Source organism: Papaver somniferum, unplaced genomic scaffold, assembly GCF_003573695.1.
Source record: "Papaver somniferum cultivar HN1 unplaced genomic scaffold, ASM357369v1 unplaced-scaffold_16, whole genome shotgun sequence".
NCBI classification, from domain to species: Eukaryota; Viridiplantae; Streptophyta; class Magnoliopsida; order Ranunculales; family Papaveraceae; genus Papaver; species Papaver somniferum.
The window spans coordinates 873,814-886,850 of NW_020625486.1; the positions used below are offsets into that span (position 1 = coordinate 873,814).

Here is a 13,037-nt window from a genome sequence, read left to right on the forward strand (position 1 = left end):
AAAATCTATGGAATAGAAACTTCCTAAGTTCAGTTCATGTTCACTTATATCACTATAAGTTCATTCCTATGTCCTAAGTGAATACAAAATCTGTGTAATACAAAGATCAAGAACATATTTTGTACCTAAGAAAACTATATACCTATAATCGCAGCTACAACACTTCGCAGCGCGAACACTTCAACACCTAATTACTTCCTGCAAACAACAATAACTTACATTAGAATGTATTCAAAGAAGTGTAAATGGGCATGATTGAAGGAAAAAACCCATGGAATACAAGGCAATGAAGAGAATTAAAGACCTGGTTAAAAGATGATGTTATCCATACAGCAGAAAATAGCCTTCAAAGTTTACTGAAGTCGTAAGCAGTTACCTGATCAATGTCTTCACAGACATCAAGTTCCTCATGACCATAGGGATACCTATATCAAACCAAACATTTGGTCAAACCATAAACACCAGATTCTCATTAATGAGATACCATTATTAAAGTATACAAAGCAGTGTTATCAATTCCTGGCAACCTAATGAATATAAGGAGACATGGTATGCGATTCTGTTTCACCACTCACATGTGAAAACACTCTAGATTAGTTGGATTAATGGGAGGTACACATCTGCTTATAAATCCAACAGCACCACTAATTTGCAACGTTGACAAAATCAGAAGTCACCTTATAGAGAGCCCTATCACGCAAGATCCTGCAACATCATCATCATACTTGTTAGTGATACATAGACTGCCAACTGCTGCAATTCAATAACAATCAAAAGAGTAATTGAACAATGACGTAAATGAGCAAACAACAAGAATTTGATCGACTAAATTGAACAAAAATATTAACTATACAATGTACCTTTCTTGAGGTGAAGTGTGGGGAAACTCGCAACACGACTGAACTTCCTCATTCCAGTCTTTAAGCATGCCAACTAGCTCACTGCCTTGCGATAGAGTAAAAGTATCCTCTGCTCTAGATGCATCCCGTCTATGCTCTGAAATGATAGAATACAAAAAACTTACCCAAACTATTCAAGCGTACCTAAGTCAATGCATACACAATTGCCATCCCAATATTGAAAAACACTACTGCTACCACACCAGAGATTTGAAGAAAAACACTATTTAATCATTTTATGACTGAAGGACAAAATAAAAACACTGATTGCAAGAATTCTTCCCTAAAGTGGGAACAAAATATACAGATCTCATGACTTAAAATTTATGCATTGCAGTCATACATATTGATAAGTAAAAGTGGGCATGTGCAATTTTAGCCAATTCTTTATATAAAGGAGCAGGATTTAAAAAAAAACACTAACCGATGAATATAATCTTCTGGTCCTTCTCATCTGCAAATGCTCAAGCAAGCACTTATTTCAGCTACCTCCTTCCATCATCACAACAAACAACTCACTTACTCAAAGCTTGCAGATACTTCTCAAACACTAGTTGCCAAGAATTCTTCATCACGTTCTTCATAATCCCTCACTTTAAGTTCATAATGCCCAACCCATACTACATGAAACAAACCAGAAAATCTATAAGGCTACCAAGTTTATGAAATGTACAAGCATAAAAAACTGAACATACAGAGAGGTCACAGACTCTCAACATTGTAGATCATACAAAAATGAAATAGCAAGAATATCCACACCCTATATAGAGCTACCACTTGGTATATGACACACATCAGTTCAGATTCATAAACATGCCAAGATTTTCGGATGCCTAAAATAAAACAAAAGTGGGTCAAACATTTTTAACTGCAGTTGCTTTTGATAGAAGATCAACACAGCAAAAGACTGATGATGCAAATATATTTATTTCAGCTGGAGTATATTAAATAGTTGGAACATTCATGTCAGTTATAATTTTACTAAGAAGCACGTGAAGCAATATTTTTCCTAGTAAGTTACATTCACAAAATATAGGAGAACAATGTAAGCATAAGTGTCCTAACATCTAATTATAAGGACATATAAGCATGATCAAATAGATTTAGTCACATAATACGACATTATAAATAAATAAAATCAGCTTCAGCAAATATGAAAATAAAAGAGAAATAATAGAAGAAAATTATCAGGATCGAGATATTGAGAACCTAAATCATTTGTTTTTTTTTATAGAAACTGGTTCTAGGCTTCAGGTTAATCAAGTAAACCATGAAGGTCAGAATTTCTATCAGAAACAATTAAGGGCATTAAGAACATTTGTTTCTTTACAATATAATTTTGGTAAGGATTAGCGTTAGAAAATACACGGATTTACCTCCTCATCAAGCTTTTGTTTTAACGCCTGGAGATGCTCTAACGATATTCCTTTTAAACTGCATAAAATAAACCCAGAATAGCGTAGTTGCTTGAACCAGTCTAGGTAGGGGGATAATAAGAAGCCAAAAAAATAAATACAAGAAGGATAGCCAAGATGGGGGTCACGACTGAGAAGTACTTGAGAATATTTAGTATGTTGAACATGGGTATATCAGGTAGACCGGATAATTTACCATACAAGTTGAGCAATTGGGTAGAGATATACAATTGATGACTAACTGGATGGTCAGATAATACTTACAGAACTTAAAAAAAGAAAGAAAAAGAATCCATAACTTGCATGCAAAAAAGCTCTTATAGTTTGCTAGTAGGTGAGTGAGTATGAATATTTTCAGTAAGGAGTGAATAATTAAGTGAACATCAGGTCAATTTGGGATTTGGCCCAACAAAAAGGTAGCCGCCAACATAATATAATCAAGCAAATTAACCAATAAAACCATTTGTCCGTCATTTTACCAAGGCATTAGCACAATATGCAAGAATAACCACAATGACATGCCCGAGATCCTAAAGGTATCTTAAATATACATGGCCGACGTAAATAGTGAATGGTATTTCAACAGACCATAATCAGCAACATCAGGGTGTTTGACTATGAAACACGAACATGAGGCAACATACTACAGGACCGGTCTTTATATGTATGTTATACCAACCTTTTCACGTGCAGAAGTGGTGGCTCATCTGGGTATTTTTCAGTGTGAGCAAAAACTAAAGCCAGCAGAACTGCAGCATAAAACAACATCAAAATGTTAAGTAACGCGATTAAAAAATTAAATTATGTAAACAAAATTTTATAGCGGTTCGATTAAGGTCATCAAGTAAGCAGGAGGAAAAGATAAATCATGATTAGCAAACACAAATCAATCAGCATCAGCTCGCATCTGAGTGCCTTAACAGCAACGGCATCAACACCAACATCATTACTTCCCTGTAACATTCAAGTCCGACATCAATTCGCAGCCCTCCAGTATTACTGACACCTTCCCTTCATGCCTGCACAACCCATTTCCTGCACTTGAGTTCAGCATCAACCACAACTGCCATCACATTCCAGCTTGCACCTGCGATTCCAAGTCATCTTCATCATGACTGCGACCATTTCCTTAAGTTATTCTTCGCAGCAGCAGCATCTCAGCATTCAGCAACCCACCAATAACCACTCATTTCATCTCAGCTATACTGCAACATCTCATTCTACCAGCAGCATCAGCTTCTGCTCCCAAAACACACAAGCTTCTACCTGCAACTGCATCCTACACATACATCTATTACAGTCCATTGAAGCTTGCCATGGTCACCACCATCTGTTTCATCTCAGACCCATCCATAACTAGCTGATTGCTCCCATCTCTACCGCAACAACATAACCCATCTTCTTTTCTGTCATGAACCTGTGTTTCATACATTAACATCTCTACCAATTCGATTTCCAAAACTATTGTCATAATAATTCAAATACATTAAAACTTTGTGTATTAACTAACTAAATTAGACTCCTAAAATCCAAATCCATGATCACAAATTAGACTAGGGTTTACCAAAAAGGCCAAAAGCATAAACAAAGATAATAATCAAAAGAATTAAAGAAATACCCTGAGATTCAAAACAAATCCAGCAGAACCCTTTAGCACAAACCTTTGAATTCAACCTCATCTTCTTTTCTCTTTGAACTCAATTTCTTCATCAATCTGTTCTTCCTTTAACAGTGGCAACAAATTCCCGTTCATGCTTGAATGAAATGATCTAGTCATAGACATGATATTTACCGACATGTCACTAGGGACATGGTAATGGTCCTTTACTAACACCATGCAGGAACCATTTACTAGTGCACTAGTTCTCAAACCAATATCAGTCGATACTTTACATAGTACAATCTAGGTCCCATCCATACATTCTAAACTGTTTCCTTTAAAGTGCTAGTATGTACAAATTTCCAATTTGGCGAATAAGTTTTCAAGATTGGAACTGTAAAAACTTAAAAAAAATGTAGTATGTACCTGTCTTTATGCTAGCATTTGGCTGCATCATCTCTTGCTTGCAGGCGATGTAAGCACCACATCCTGCAGAAACTTTGTTGAGATAGATGAAGAAAGAGATATGAAGAATAGAGACTGCATATAGGATCACCAAGCACAAAATAGCTAATTGCATACAAAAAACCATTGGACAAGTATAGAAGGATCACCTTACAAGTATTGGAAGAAAACAACTCAAAAAAAAAGTGCTCTCAGCTTGAAAGTTACTAGGACACCTCACTCGAGCCACATATAAAATTTTCCTTTGCACGTTTCTTTTCCAATTATAGAAGGATCACCTGGAACTAAAAGGGAATTCAAAGTGAGCAAACTTTCCCAGTGGATAATCATAAAAATTTAAGAGCAATCACCGAAAATTAAATTCCATTTCCACACACAACAAGCATTAACAAGCTGATTTGAGCACTTCGGCTTTATAAAATTAAATTTAAACTAATTTGAAACCCAGGAGGGTCAAAATCGTTGATCTGACAGTATAAAAATACCCTAAAACACTATTTTTGATACATAATTGTTATCTAATTAAAACGACCCATCAACAAAAATCATCTCACCCATCTACTGAAACTGGTTGTAAACAGTTTTCCAATGAAAATAAATCACCATCACTAACTAATAATAATAAGAACAAAAGAAATTAGGAATCAAAATCAAATCGATAATTACCTCAATGAATCCAAATCCTAACCAACTCTTCGTTTCCCCTTTTCTCTAACAGTAACTCTCCTCTTTTCTTTTTCCTTCTATAAATGATAGTGAAACAAGATCCTTATGCATCAGTTAGGTGTCACTTGATCTAGGTAGGTGTTGGAATATATTCATTTTCAAACTTATCAACAAAAGAAGTGGAACAAACTAATTTTAGTTTTAGTCTAAAACGTCTACAGCACAACACTTTCTCACGGGAACCAATTAAGTTATTAAGGCCACCTAGCTACTACGATAAAATTCTATATAAGCCCAAATCATATGATATAGCTAGAAGAAATGCTATTAACTTAAGTAAAAACGAAATGGATTAATTAATAGCCTATAACATCAATTTTGTGTCACTACAGACGTGATAATCATGAGTATGAGCATATACTCTGCGACATTTAGCCACTAGGCTTGTCTCACGGTTAGCTACATAACAAGAATACATTACCATCAAAATATGTACAAGGAAATAAATCAAAATCAAACAGCAAGAGCAAGAACAAGAATACATTACCATCAAATTTTGTCTTCAACCTAAGTAGCTATTCAAAGATATAAACAAACACTAGGTCAAGAACAAGAATACTCACTGGTGCAGGACGGTGAAATCCCACATTGTTATCCCGCAGTAACTCATAATCATCCTCATCTAAGACATAATTCATTGTAACCCAAATCAATACTTCAGCTTCTTCATAACAGAATTAGGACAAACTACAAATCCACCTCTATCATTACAGCTGCAACCCACACCTGTTCTATCTGAGAAACATTAGGTCACACATTGAAAAAGACAGAATCAAAATCAAAAAAAGTGCAAAAGAGAGTATCAGAATCAGAGTCACCACCTTGAGATTCAGATAAGAGTAACGCTACTAGACGATTCCTAGATACCAAAGGATTTTTCTGCAATTAAACAAAAAAGTTTCTCACAATCTCAAAAAAATCAGAAAACAAAAATGAAAAAATCGGAGATGTAAAGGCGATTTACTCACTTTGTTGAAAGAATCAGAGATGATATGATGATTTTGGTTCTCATCTTCAACACGAAAACACCCAAAGAAAAAAACCATAATTGTTTTCTTCACTGATTCAAGGATGAACCCTAAATCAAACTCATTACATAACATATATGGACGATTCTAAATCTTGAGCTAATCTAAGCTAAGGATTGATTTGATTTTTGAAACCCTAGCTTTCTCCTGACGATATTTTGCAGAGAAAATGAAAGCTCCACCACTCTCACCTGAAAATTAAAAACCAAAAGAAACCCTAAAATCGAAAAAACATATTAAAAAACCCTTAATATGGTTTCATTGATTCATTAGGGTTTGATGATTGAAGATTTAAAAATACTCACTAGGGTTCAATTATTGAACAGATTCAAGAGATTTCACTAGGGTTTCATCTGCTGCGAGGAAGAGAAGAGAGGCAGAAGAGAAAAGAGAAAAAAAATAATGAAACTCGATATCGATTTCACTAGGGTTATGTCCTCAAAATCATGCATGTGATTGACACACGCATGGGAGGAAATATCCTCTGGTGTTATTCATCTTGGGTGGAATTATAATAGTACGCGTTATAAAAAATTTCGTAATGGCTTGTACGCATTTTAGAAAATTAGTAACGGCTTAAGACTGTTACAAATATTTTGAAACGACCATTTGTAACGAGAATTTTGTAACGGCCAGCCGTTACGAATTCCTGTTACGAATCCGGGAATTTGGTGTAGTGTTATTATAGAACAAATTACAGAGAATTAAACCACAACTATGAGCAACAGGTTGCTGTTCACAAACACCAAACTAATTCTCTATGAACAAACGCTCGAAACCCTAAAACTTTCTAATTGTGAGAATTCTTCTCTAAACTGTGTTGTCTGTTGTGTGTATTTCCATAAGACTTATACACCTATTTATATAGGTTACAAACTTGTCTTCCAAGTATATGAGCTATACTAGGAAACCTAAACATAACTAAGAAAGGAAACCTTAAGTTTAACTAAAAAAAGGAAACCTCTAGCTATACCAAAATAAGGAAACACCTAGATGATTCTAGAAAATTCTGGAACCTTCCTAAAACATCGACAACTTCTAACAAATACTTGGTATGCGTACCAAAAAGTGGATGCTCAACTATAGCTACGTCGGTACGTATATTGGGTACATGTACTGTGGATCTGAACTTATAACAATTGTCCCAGTATGTGAACTGGTGCATACCATCCTGTATCCAAATTTACAATAGTTTTATATCTCTATAATAGTTAATTTGAAACATTCTTGAATAACATCAATGACACATATCACTGTTCCAGACTATTTTTAAATGATTAAATTTTGAATCATAATTTAGGTCATAAACAATAAATTGTTTTTAACCAAATTCATCAAGTATGAACAAACGTTCCTAAACATAGTTAACATATTTTGTGAACGATTAACAAGATAAACTTGACTCGAAATCAATTTAGTTATGTGACATTGTATCGTAGATAGAAAGGTGAAACCATAGTAATAAGTGGTTCAGTCTTAATGTACCTTTTGTTGACGATGTTCTCCAAAAGCTTTGGTTGATCTTCGCATTCAAACGATAAAATGTAGTGATGTTTGGTACTCAACGATACACTTCTATCCTAATCCGAGACTTGACTAACTTAATGTAGACGAGAAATCAAGATATTGTTTTGATCAACCAAATTTGACAACAACCTTGAGATAACAACACTTGTGAGCTCGATCGAGCTATTCTCTAACAATCTTCCCCTTTATCTATTTTAGTGACAAAACTATTAATATATACTGACTAAAAGATCACAACTACAGAATCCGTCATGCTAGATTTCTTTGGTTCTTCAACTTCTTGAATTATTCGTTTCTTCAAGTTGGAATAATGAACTTGTTCAACTCTGCATCGTTATTGTTGAAGATCCGAACCGATAACAACTTTGAAAATACAATTCTAGCACATTCAGTTAGAAAGAGACCGAAGATGTCGTATTTGGTTTTCGAAGGGAGAAAATTGATCAACTCCATGAATGAATGATGAACACTTTAAATCTTTTCTTGAAATAAAATAAACATGTATAATGGATCTTTGTCAAAAAAAGTGAATATATAGAGAGTAAGAGATGATAGAAGTATATGAATGAGAAGTAAAAAATATTCTAGTAAATTAAACAAACTATGTACAACGACTTTAAGGACTTCAGTTTTTTCGAATTTCGAAGATGAATTTTGTCACCCTTTCTAGTTTTGATTCGGGTAAACTAAATAAATTTTCAACAACTTTAGCGATAATTTTTACTAACTAAAAGAATGATGTCCAAAAGGCTTTGGCCTTTATGCCTACAAATTCAACAACGACTTCATTCCAGGATTTCGAAATCCTGGTTAAGTATATGATTAGACTTCTAATCCGAGAAAATGTAAATAAAAAGGACGTGACTATTGATTCGAATATGAAACACCTATTCAAGGTTAATCGACGCACTCTTTAAAACAACATCACATTTTAATTTTTAGATGAACCAGAATATGATTGAACTAATATTAAGCCTAGAAAAGCTTGCTTAATTAAGTAAGGAGTAATACTCAGCGAGGAACCATGCCAAATCTTTAAATAAGTTTTGTACATCAACATTTCTTTATAAGTTCATCAAAAATTAAGGGATACTGCGTGTTCACTAAGAAAGTACTCTCACTTAAACAAAAACTGACCAACATATACCAAATTCTTGGAATCCGACTTTTATCTCTAAATCTTAGACATACTTGTAGTCATTTTTTTTATAAAAGACTCATCAGTCGAGTAAGTAAAATATTCCCCCAGTAACTTTCCTGCAATCTAGAATAAAAGTGCATAAAAATGCAATTGGATCATTCTTAATTTTCATGTTCACATTGCACGCAATAATCATAAATTCAAAGAAGAAGATTATATTGATAGTCGTAAATTCATTGTACAAAAAAACAAACTCATAGCGATGATAATCACAACTTATATTAATCCCTGTGTTGACTGTTCACATTAATACCTCAATTTCTTCTTATTGTTAATTTAACGAGCCAGTTTTTTTTTTACAATTTCATCTCACATTGAACCCTGAAAAAAGTAGAACTCTAAAGGAGTCCAACCTTGTGCACCCCTTAAAATCGGGGTGCACGTTCCGGTTCATGTGATTGGTCCAAAATTCTAAACTGGTTTCCGGTTTTCTTGTTTTCTCTTTAATTTTTTCTCTCTCCATAATTATTCTCTCTGATACTTTTTTTTCTTCCTTTTTTCTTGATCGGCTAAATTGAACTCTCTGATATCTTGACGAAAACGTGAGAAGTGAATTAAAGGTTGTGCACAGTACATTTTAATTCTCCAATAAATCTTTTTTCTTGATTTTTTTCAAATCTTCTTTTTCCATGATTCAATTATCAAATTCATCTGATTGAAAATAAAATAGGCAATATTTTAATAGATGCTTTAGATTATCCCTCACTGTTCTCATTGAACCTTAATTTCGATCCCAAATTAATAAGAAAATTTCTACTTGTTAAAAATTAACTCAATAATTAGACTGTCTGTACTCTTGTGATTTTACGTACTTCTATGATCTGGATTCCTATTATTCTTCCTAATTAATCTCAATCCAACTATAGATTAATCTTCGCAGCATACTAGGAAACCATGCATGGAATTTTCCTTCTGAAGTCTAATCATAGGCATCCATAGCTCTATAACCATAATTTTCTGTTGTTAAGAGCATCATTAGAGAAATCATTTGACGCTACCAGAGGAAATGAGTTTGATTAAGTCCTGTTCATCGTCTTCTTTGTTTTTGGAGGATTAGAGAGAGAAAAGAAGTAGAGATTATTAAGGAGATTTAATCTAATTATAGAATTAAAAAAAAAAGTAAAAAGAGAAATTATGAAAACCAGCTGCAGTAAATTGGTTCAATTTCCTCGTATGCAAATCTTTTTTTTTTTTTTTTTTTTTTTTTTGACATGTACCTTCCGTGATATGGGTTGATTTTTTTCATTTTATAATAACAGTTCTCAAATTCCTCATGTTACAATGCATGTTACAAACGTCAATCTTAAATTTATGAAAAATGACTGTGGAAATTCTATATGATTAATGGAGAGGAAAAGGAAAGAAACATACTAAGATCAAATCGACAAAACAGGAAGAAGATGAACTTGACCTTTTAATTAGAATTTTGAGGAGATAAAAGTGTAAAAAAAAAGTAGAGAGAGAAAATTATGGAAAATAAATTTAATTGGAAAGTAAAATATTTAATTGAAAAGTAAAATATTAAGAGTGGTTTTGATATACAAAATCTACCTCTGAGACTAAGTCTTATGGGGTGCTAATCTAGCACATAGATTAGCAATCCACGTCAGCTAGCAAAATCACCTAAGTCTTATGGGAGTGCTAGTCTAGCATGCTAGTCGCTGAAACAAAACAGCACGGAGAGCTGAACCATTTAGCGTTACTACCTTTCGCATATCAATCCCGCGCTTGACCAGTCTACATAGTCAAAGCGCGTAATTATTCCGCGCCGTACGATGCACGGTTTTCGTTTCATAAATCGACCTAAACCCAACAGAAGTTCGATCTTCTTCTTCTTCCTCATTTCATTTCTTCCACCCGAAAAACCTCCAAAATGCATGTAGTAGATCAAGCAGGATGGGGATTTTCGTTACGAATCGGTCCGTGGGTTTGAAGAACAACACCCTTGAAGTCATTTGAGATTGGATTGGAGCAAATCCTTCCACGAAATTGATTTGGGTAAGATTGTGAAACTTTAGTTTTTTTTTTTTTTTTTTTTCCAATGATCATAATTTGTTGATGAAATTGATATGTTTAGATGATTGGTATTTGTTATTTGGATGATATTTATAGTATTGTATGATTTAATTTGAATTTTTGTGAATGAAATTTGATATTGGGGTTTAAATTGATTAGTTGTGATGAAGTTGAATGATAATTTGTATAATGAAGCTAAATTTGTGATGAAGAGATTACATGATTATAGTGAAAATGATACTTGTAGTATTTTTGATGAAGCTAAATTTGTATAATTCGTATGATTATGATGAAATGATAAAATGTGGTTGATAAAATTGTGAATTTGTATGATTATGATGAAAATGATAAAATGTGGTTGATTCTTTTTTTGTTATGTTATTGATTGTAGTATGGATATGGAAGATTGTAGTATGAATATGGAAGAACATTTAGATGCTTTGGAAATAGTTTCGTCAAAGGGAGATAGGCATGTATCTAATAATTTGAGTGATAGTCGAACTATACACTTTAGAGGAAGTTTTAATGAGGTTGAAACGTTATACAAAATTGTAGTGAAAGATAATCCGATAGCGCAAAGATACTGTGATAATTGTGGGTTTTCTTCTGTCTTTGAGTTTAACTTTTCCAATGCGGATAGAGGTTTAGTTGAAGCCATAGCTGAGAGATGGCGGAAAAAAACCAAGAGCTTCCATTTTAGAGAATTTGAGCTTGGCCTCCTTCCTTTAGATTGGTATATGTTAATGGGAATTCCCGTTGGTGACCCAACGAAAAATCAAGTAGTTATGCCGGTATTGGGTGAGCTTATAGTTGCCACTTTGGATGATTTTTATTTTCAAAATTTCAAAGGATTTGATAACTGGAACAATAAGCAAAGTACAATATCCCTGGGTATCTTGAGAACCTACATTAAAAGTAAAGAAAATACCAATAATGTTGAATGTGCAGATGTATTGACAAGAGCATTTTTTGTTTGGTGTTTTGGTCATTTTCTTATTGCGGGTTCTAGTGGAAGAGTAGATAAACGTTGGGTTTTATTGCTGGATGATTTGGATAAAGTTGGGGAATATGATTGGGGTTTAGATTCCTTAGGTAAAACCTATAAATTTCTTGATGGATGGTCAGAGAATGGGAAGGATTTATCTGGCATGGTTATGGTACTTGAGTATTGGTTTTCCATCTCCTGAAGACCTATCAACCAAATTACAATCCAGAGTTGAATAATGATGTTGGACATAGTCAAGCAACTCAACCTAGTCAAGCAACTCAACCTGATACTTCCGCTCCGGTAACTATGGATGAATATTTGGAGGATATGGCAAGGTTTGGAAGATCACCATCTACCCAAGGTTCGGATACCTCAGACATATCGCGTTGAAGACGTTATTTCGAACAAACGGATGATGTTAGAAGTGGCGGAAGAGATAAGGCAAAGAAAAAGTCTCGTGAGACTAAAGCATCGGAGAGAGCGGATGATAAAATGGACAAGCTCATACAACTTCTTGAAAATGCACAAGCACAAAGGGTGGCAAAGTATGAAACCGAAGAAGAGTACCTTAAGACTAATATGGAAAACACTACAATCTTGGCACAAACCCAACAAAGAGAATCCAACTTGAAGATCCTACGCCAAAATCTGAATGAAGTACAAGAACTGCAGATACCCCTTTACAAGAAATGGGGAACGAGATTTTGGTTCGTAATGGCTTAGAACCAATCCCCTAAATTATGAGTGATATTTTAGTTATTAGAAGTTCATTTTCAAGTTTGAATTAGAAGTTAATTTAGAAGTAGGATTTCAATTTCAATGTACTTTTTAAATTTTTAGAAGTAGGATTTCAATTTCAATGTACTTTTAAAATTTTTAGAAGTAGGATTTTAATTTTAATTTACTTTTTAAATTTTTAGAAATATATTTTTAATTTCAAAAAACATTGTAACATTGTTTTGGAATGTAATCAAAAAATTTCTTAGTTTGCCAAATCAAAAAATTGTCAAACTTTTCAAAATTCAAAAAATGAATATATAACTGTCTGGTGGTGTAACATGAGTGTGAAAAACAAAGAATGAAAACAATATAAAATTTAAATATTGAATGAGTGAAAAGTAAAAAAAAAGGTCAAGCGTTGAATGATGTAGCGCTAGCTTGAGGCGCGTTTC

The 13,037-nt window shown here is 33.6% G+C and overlaps 1 protein-coding gene and 2 long non-coding RNA genes across 3 annotated transcripts; 1 reads left to right on the top strand and 2 right to left on the bottom strand.

Annotated features, from left to right (window-relative positions):
* Positions 1–301: 301 nt before the first annotated feature.
* LOC113337322 lies at positions 302–4,408 on the bottom strand. The gene is made up of 7 exons (XR_003354178.1): positions 4,341–4,408; positions 2,994–3,731; positions 2,276–2,333; positions 1,324–1,519; positions 861–996; positions 576–705; positions 302–425 (listed from the first exon to the last, which is right to left on the bottom strand). It is a non-coding gene; the product is annotated as an uncharacterized LOC113337322 (long non-coding RNA).
* Positions 4,409–4,571: 163 nt separating this feature from the next.
* Positions 4,572–6,303, bottom strand: LOC113337323. Its single transcript, XR_003354179.1, has 4 exons — positions 6,074–6,303; positions 5,927–5,984; positions 5,669–5,831; positions 4,572–4,663 (listed from the first exon to the last, which is right to left on the bottom strand). It is a non-coding gene; the product is annotated as an uncharacterized LOC113337323 (long non-coding RNA).
* Positions 6,304–11,296: 4,993 nt separating this feature from the next.
* LOC113337383 (protein MAIN-LIKE 1-like) lies at positions 11,297–12,064 on the top strand. Its single transcript, XM_026583073.1, has one exon. The coding sequence runs from the start codon at positions 11,297–11,299 to the stop codon at positions 12,062–12,064; it is 768 nt and encodes a 255-aa protein (XP_026438858.1).
* Positions 12,065–13,037: the final 973 nt, after the last annotated feature.

Excerpts from the sequence above, each read along its gene's own strand:
- LOC113337383 (XM_026583073.1), top strand. The coding sequence starts at position 11,297 with ATGGAAGAACATTTAGATGCTTTGGAAATAGTTTCGTCAAAGGGAGAT.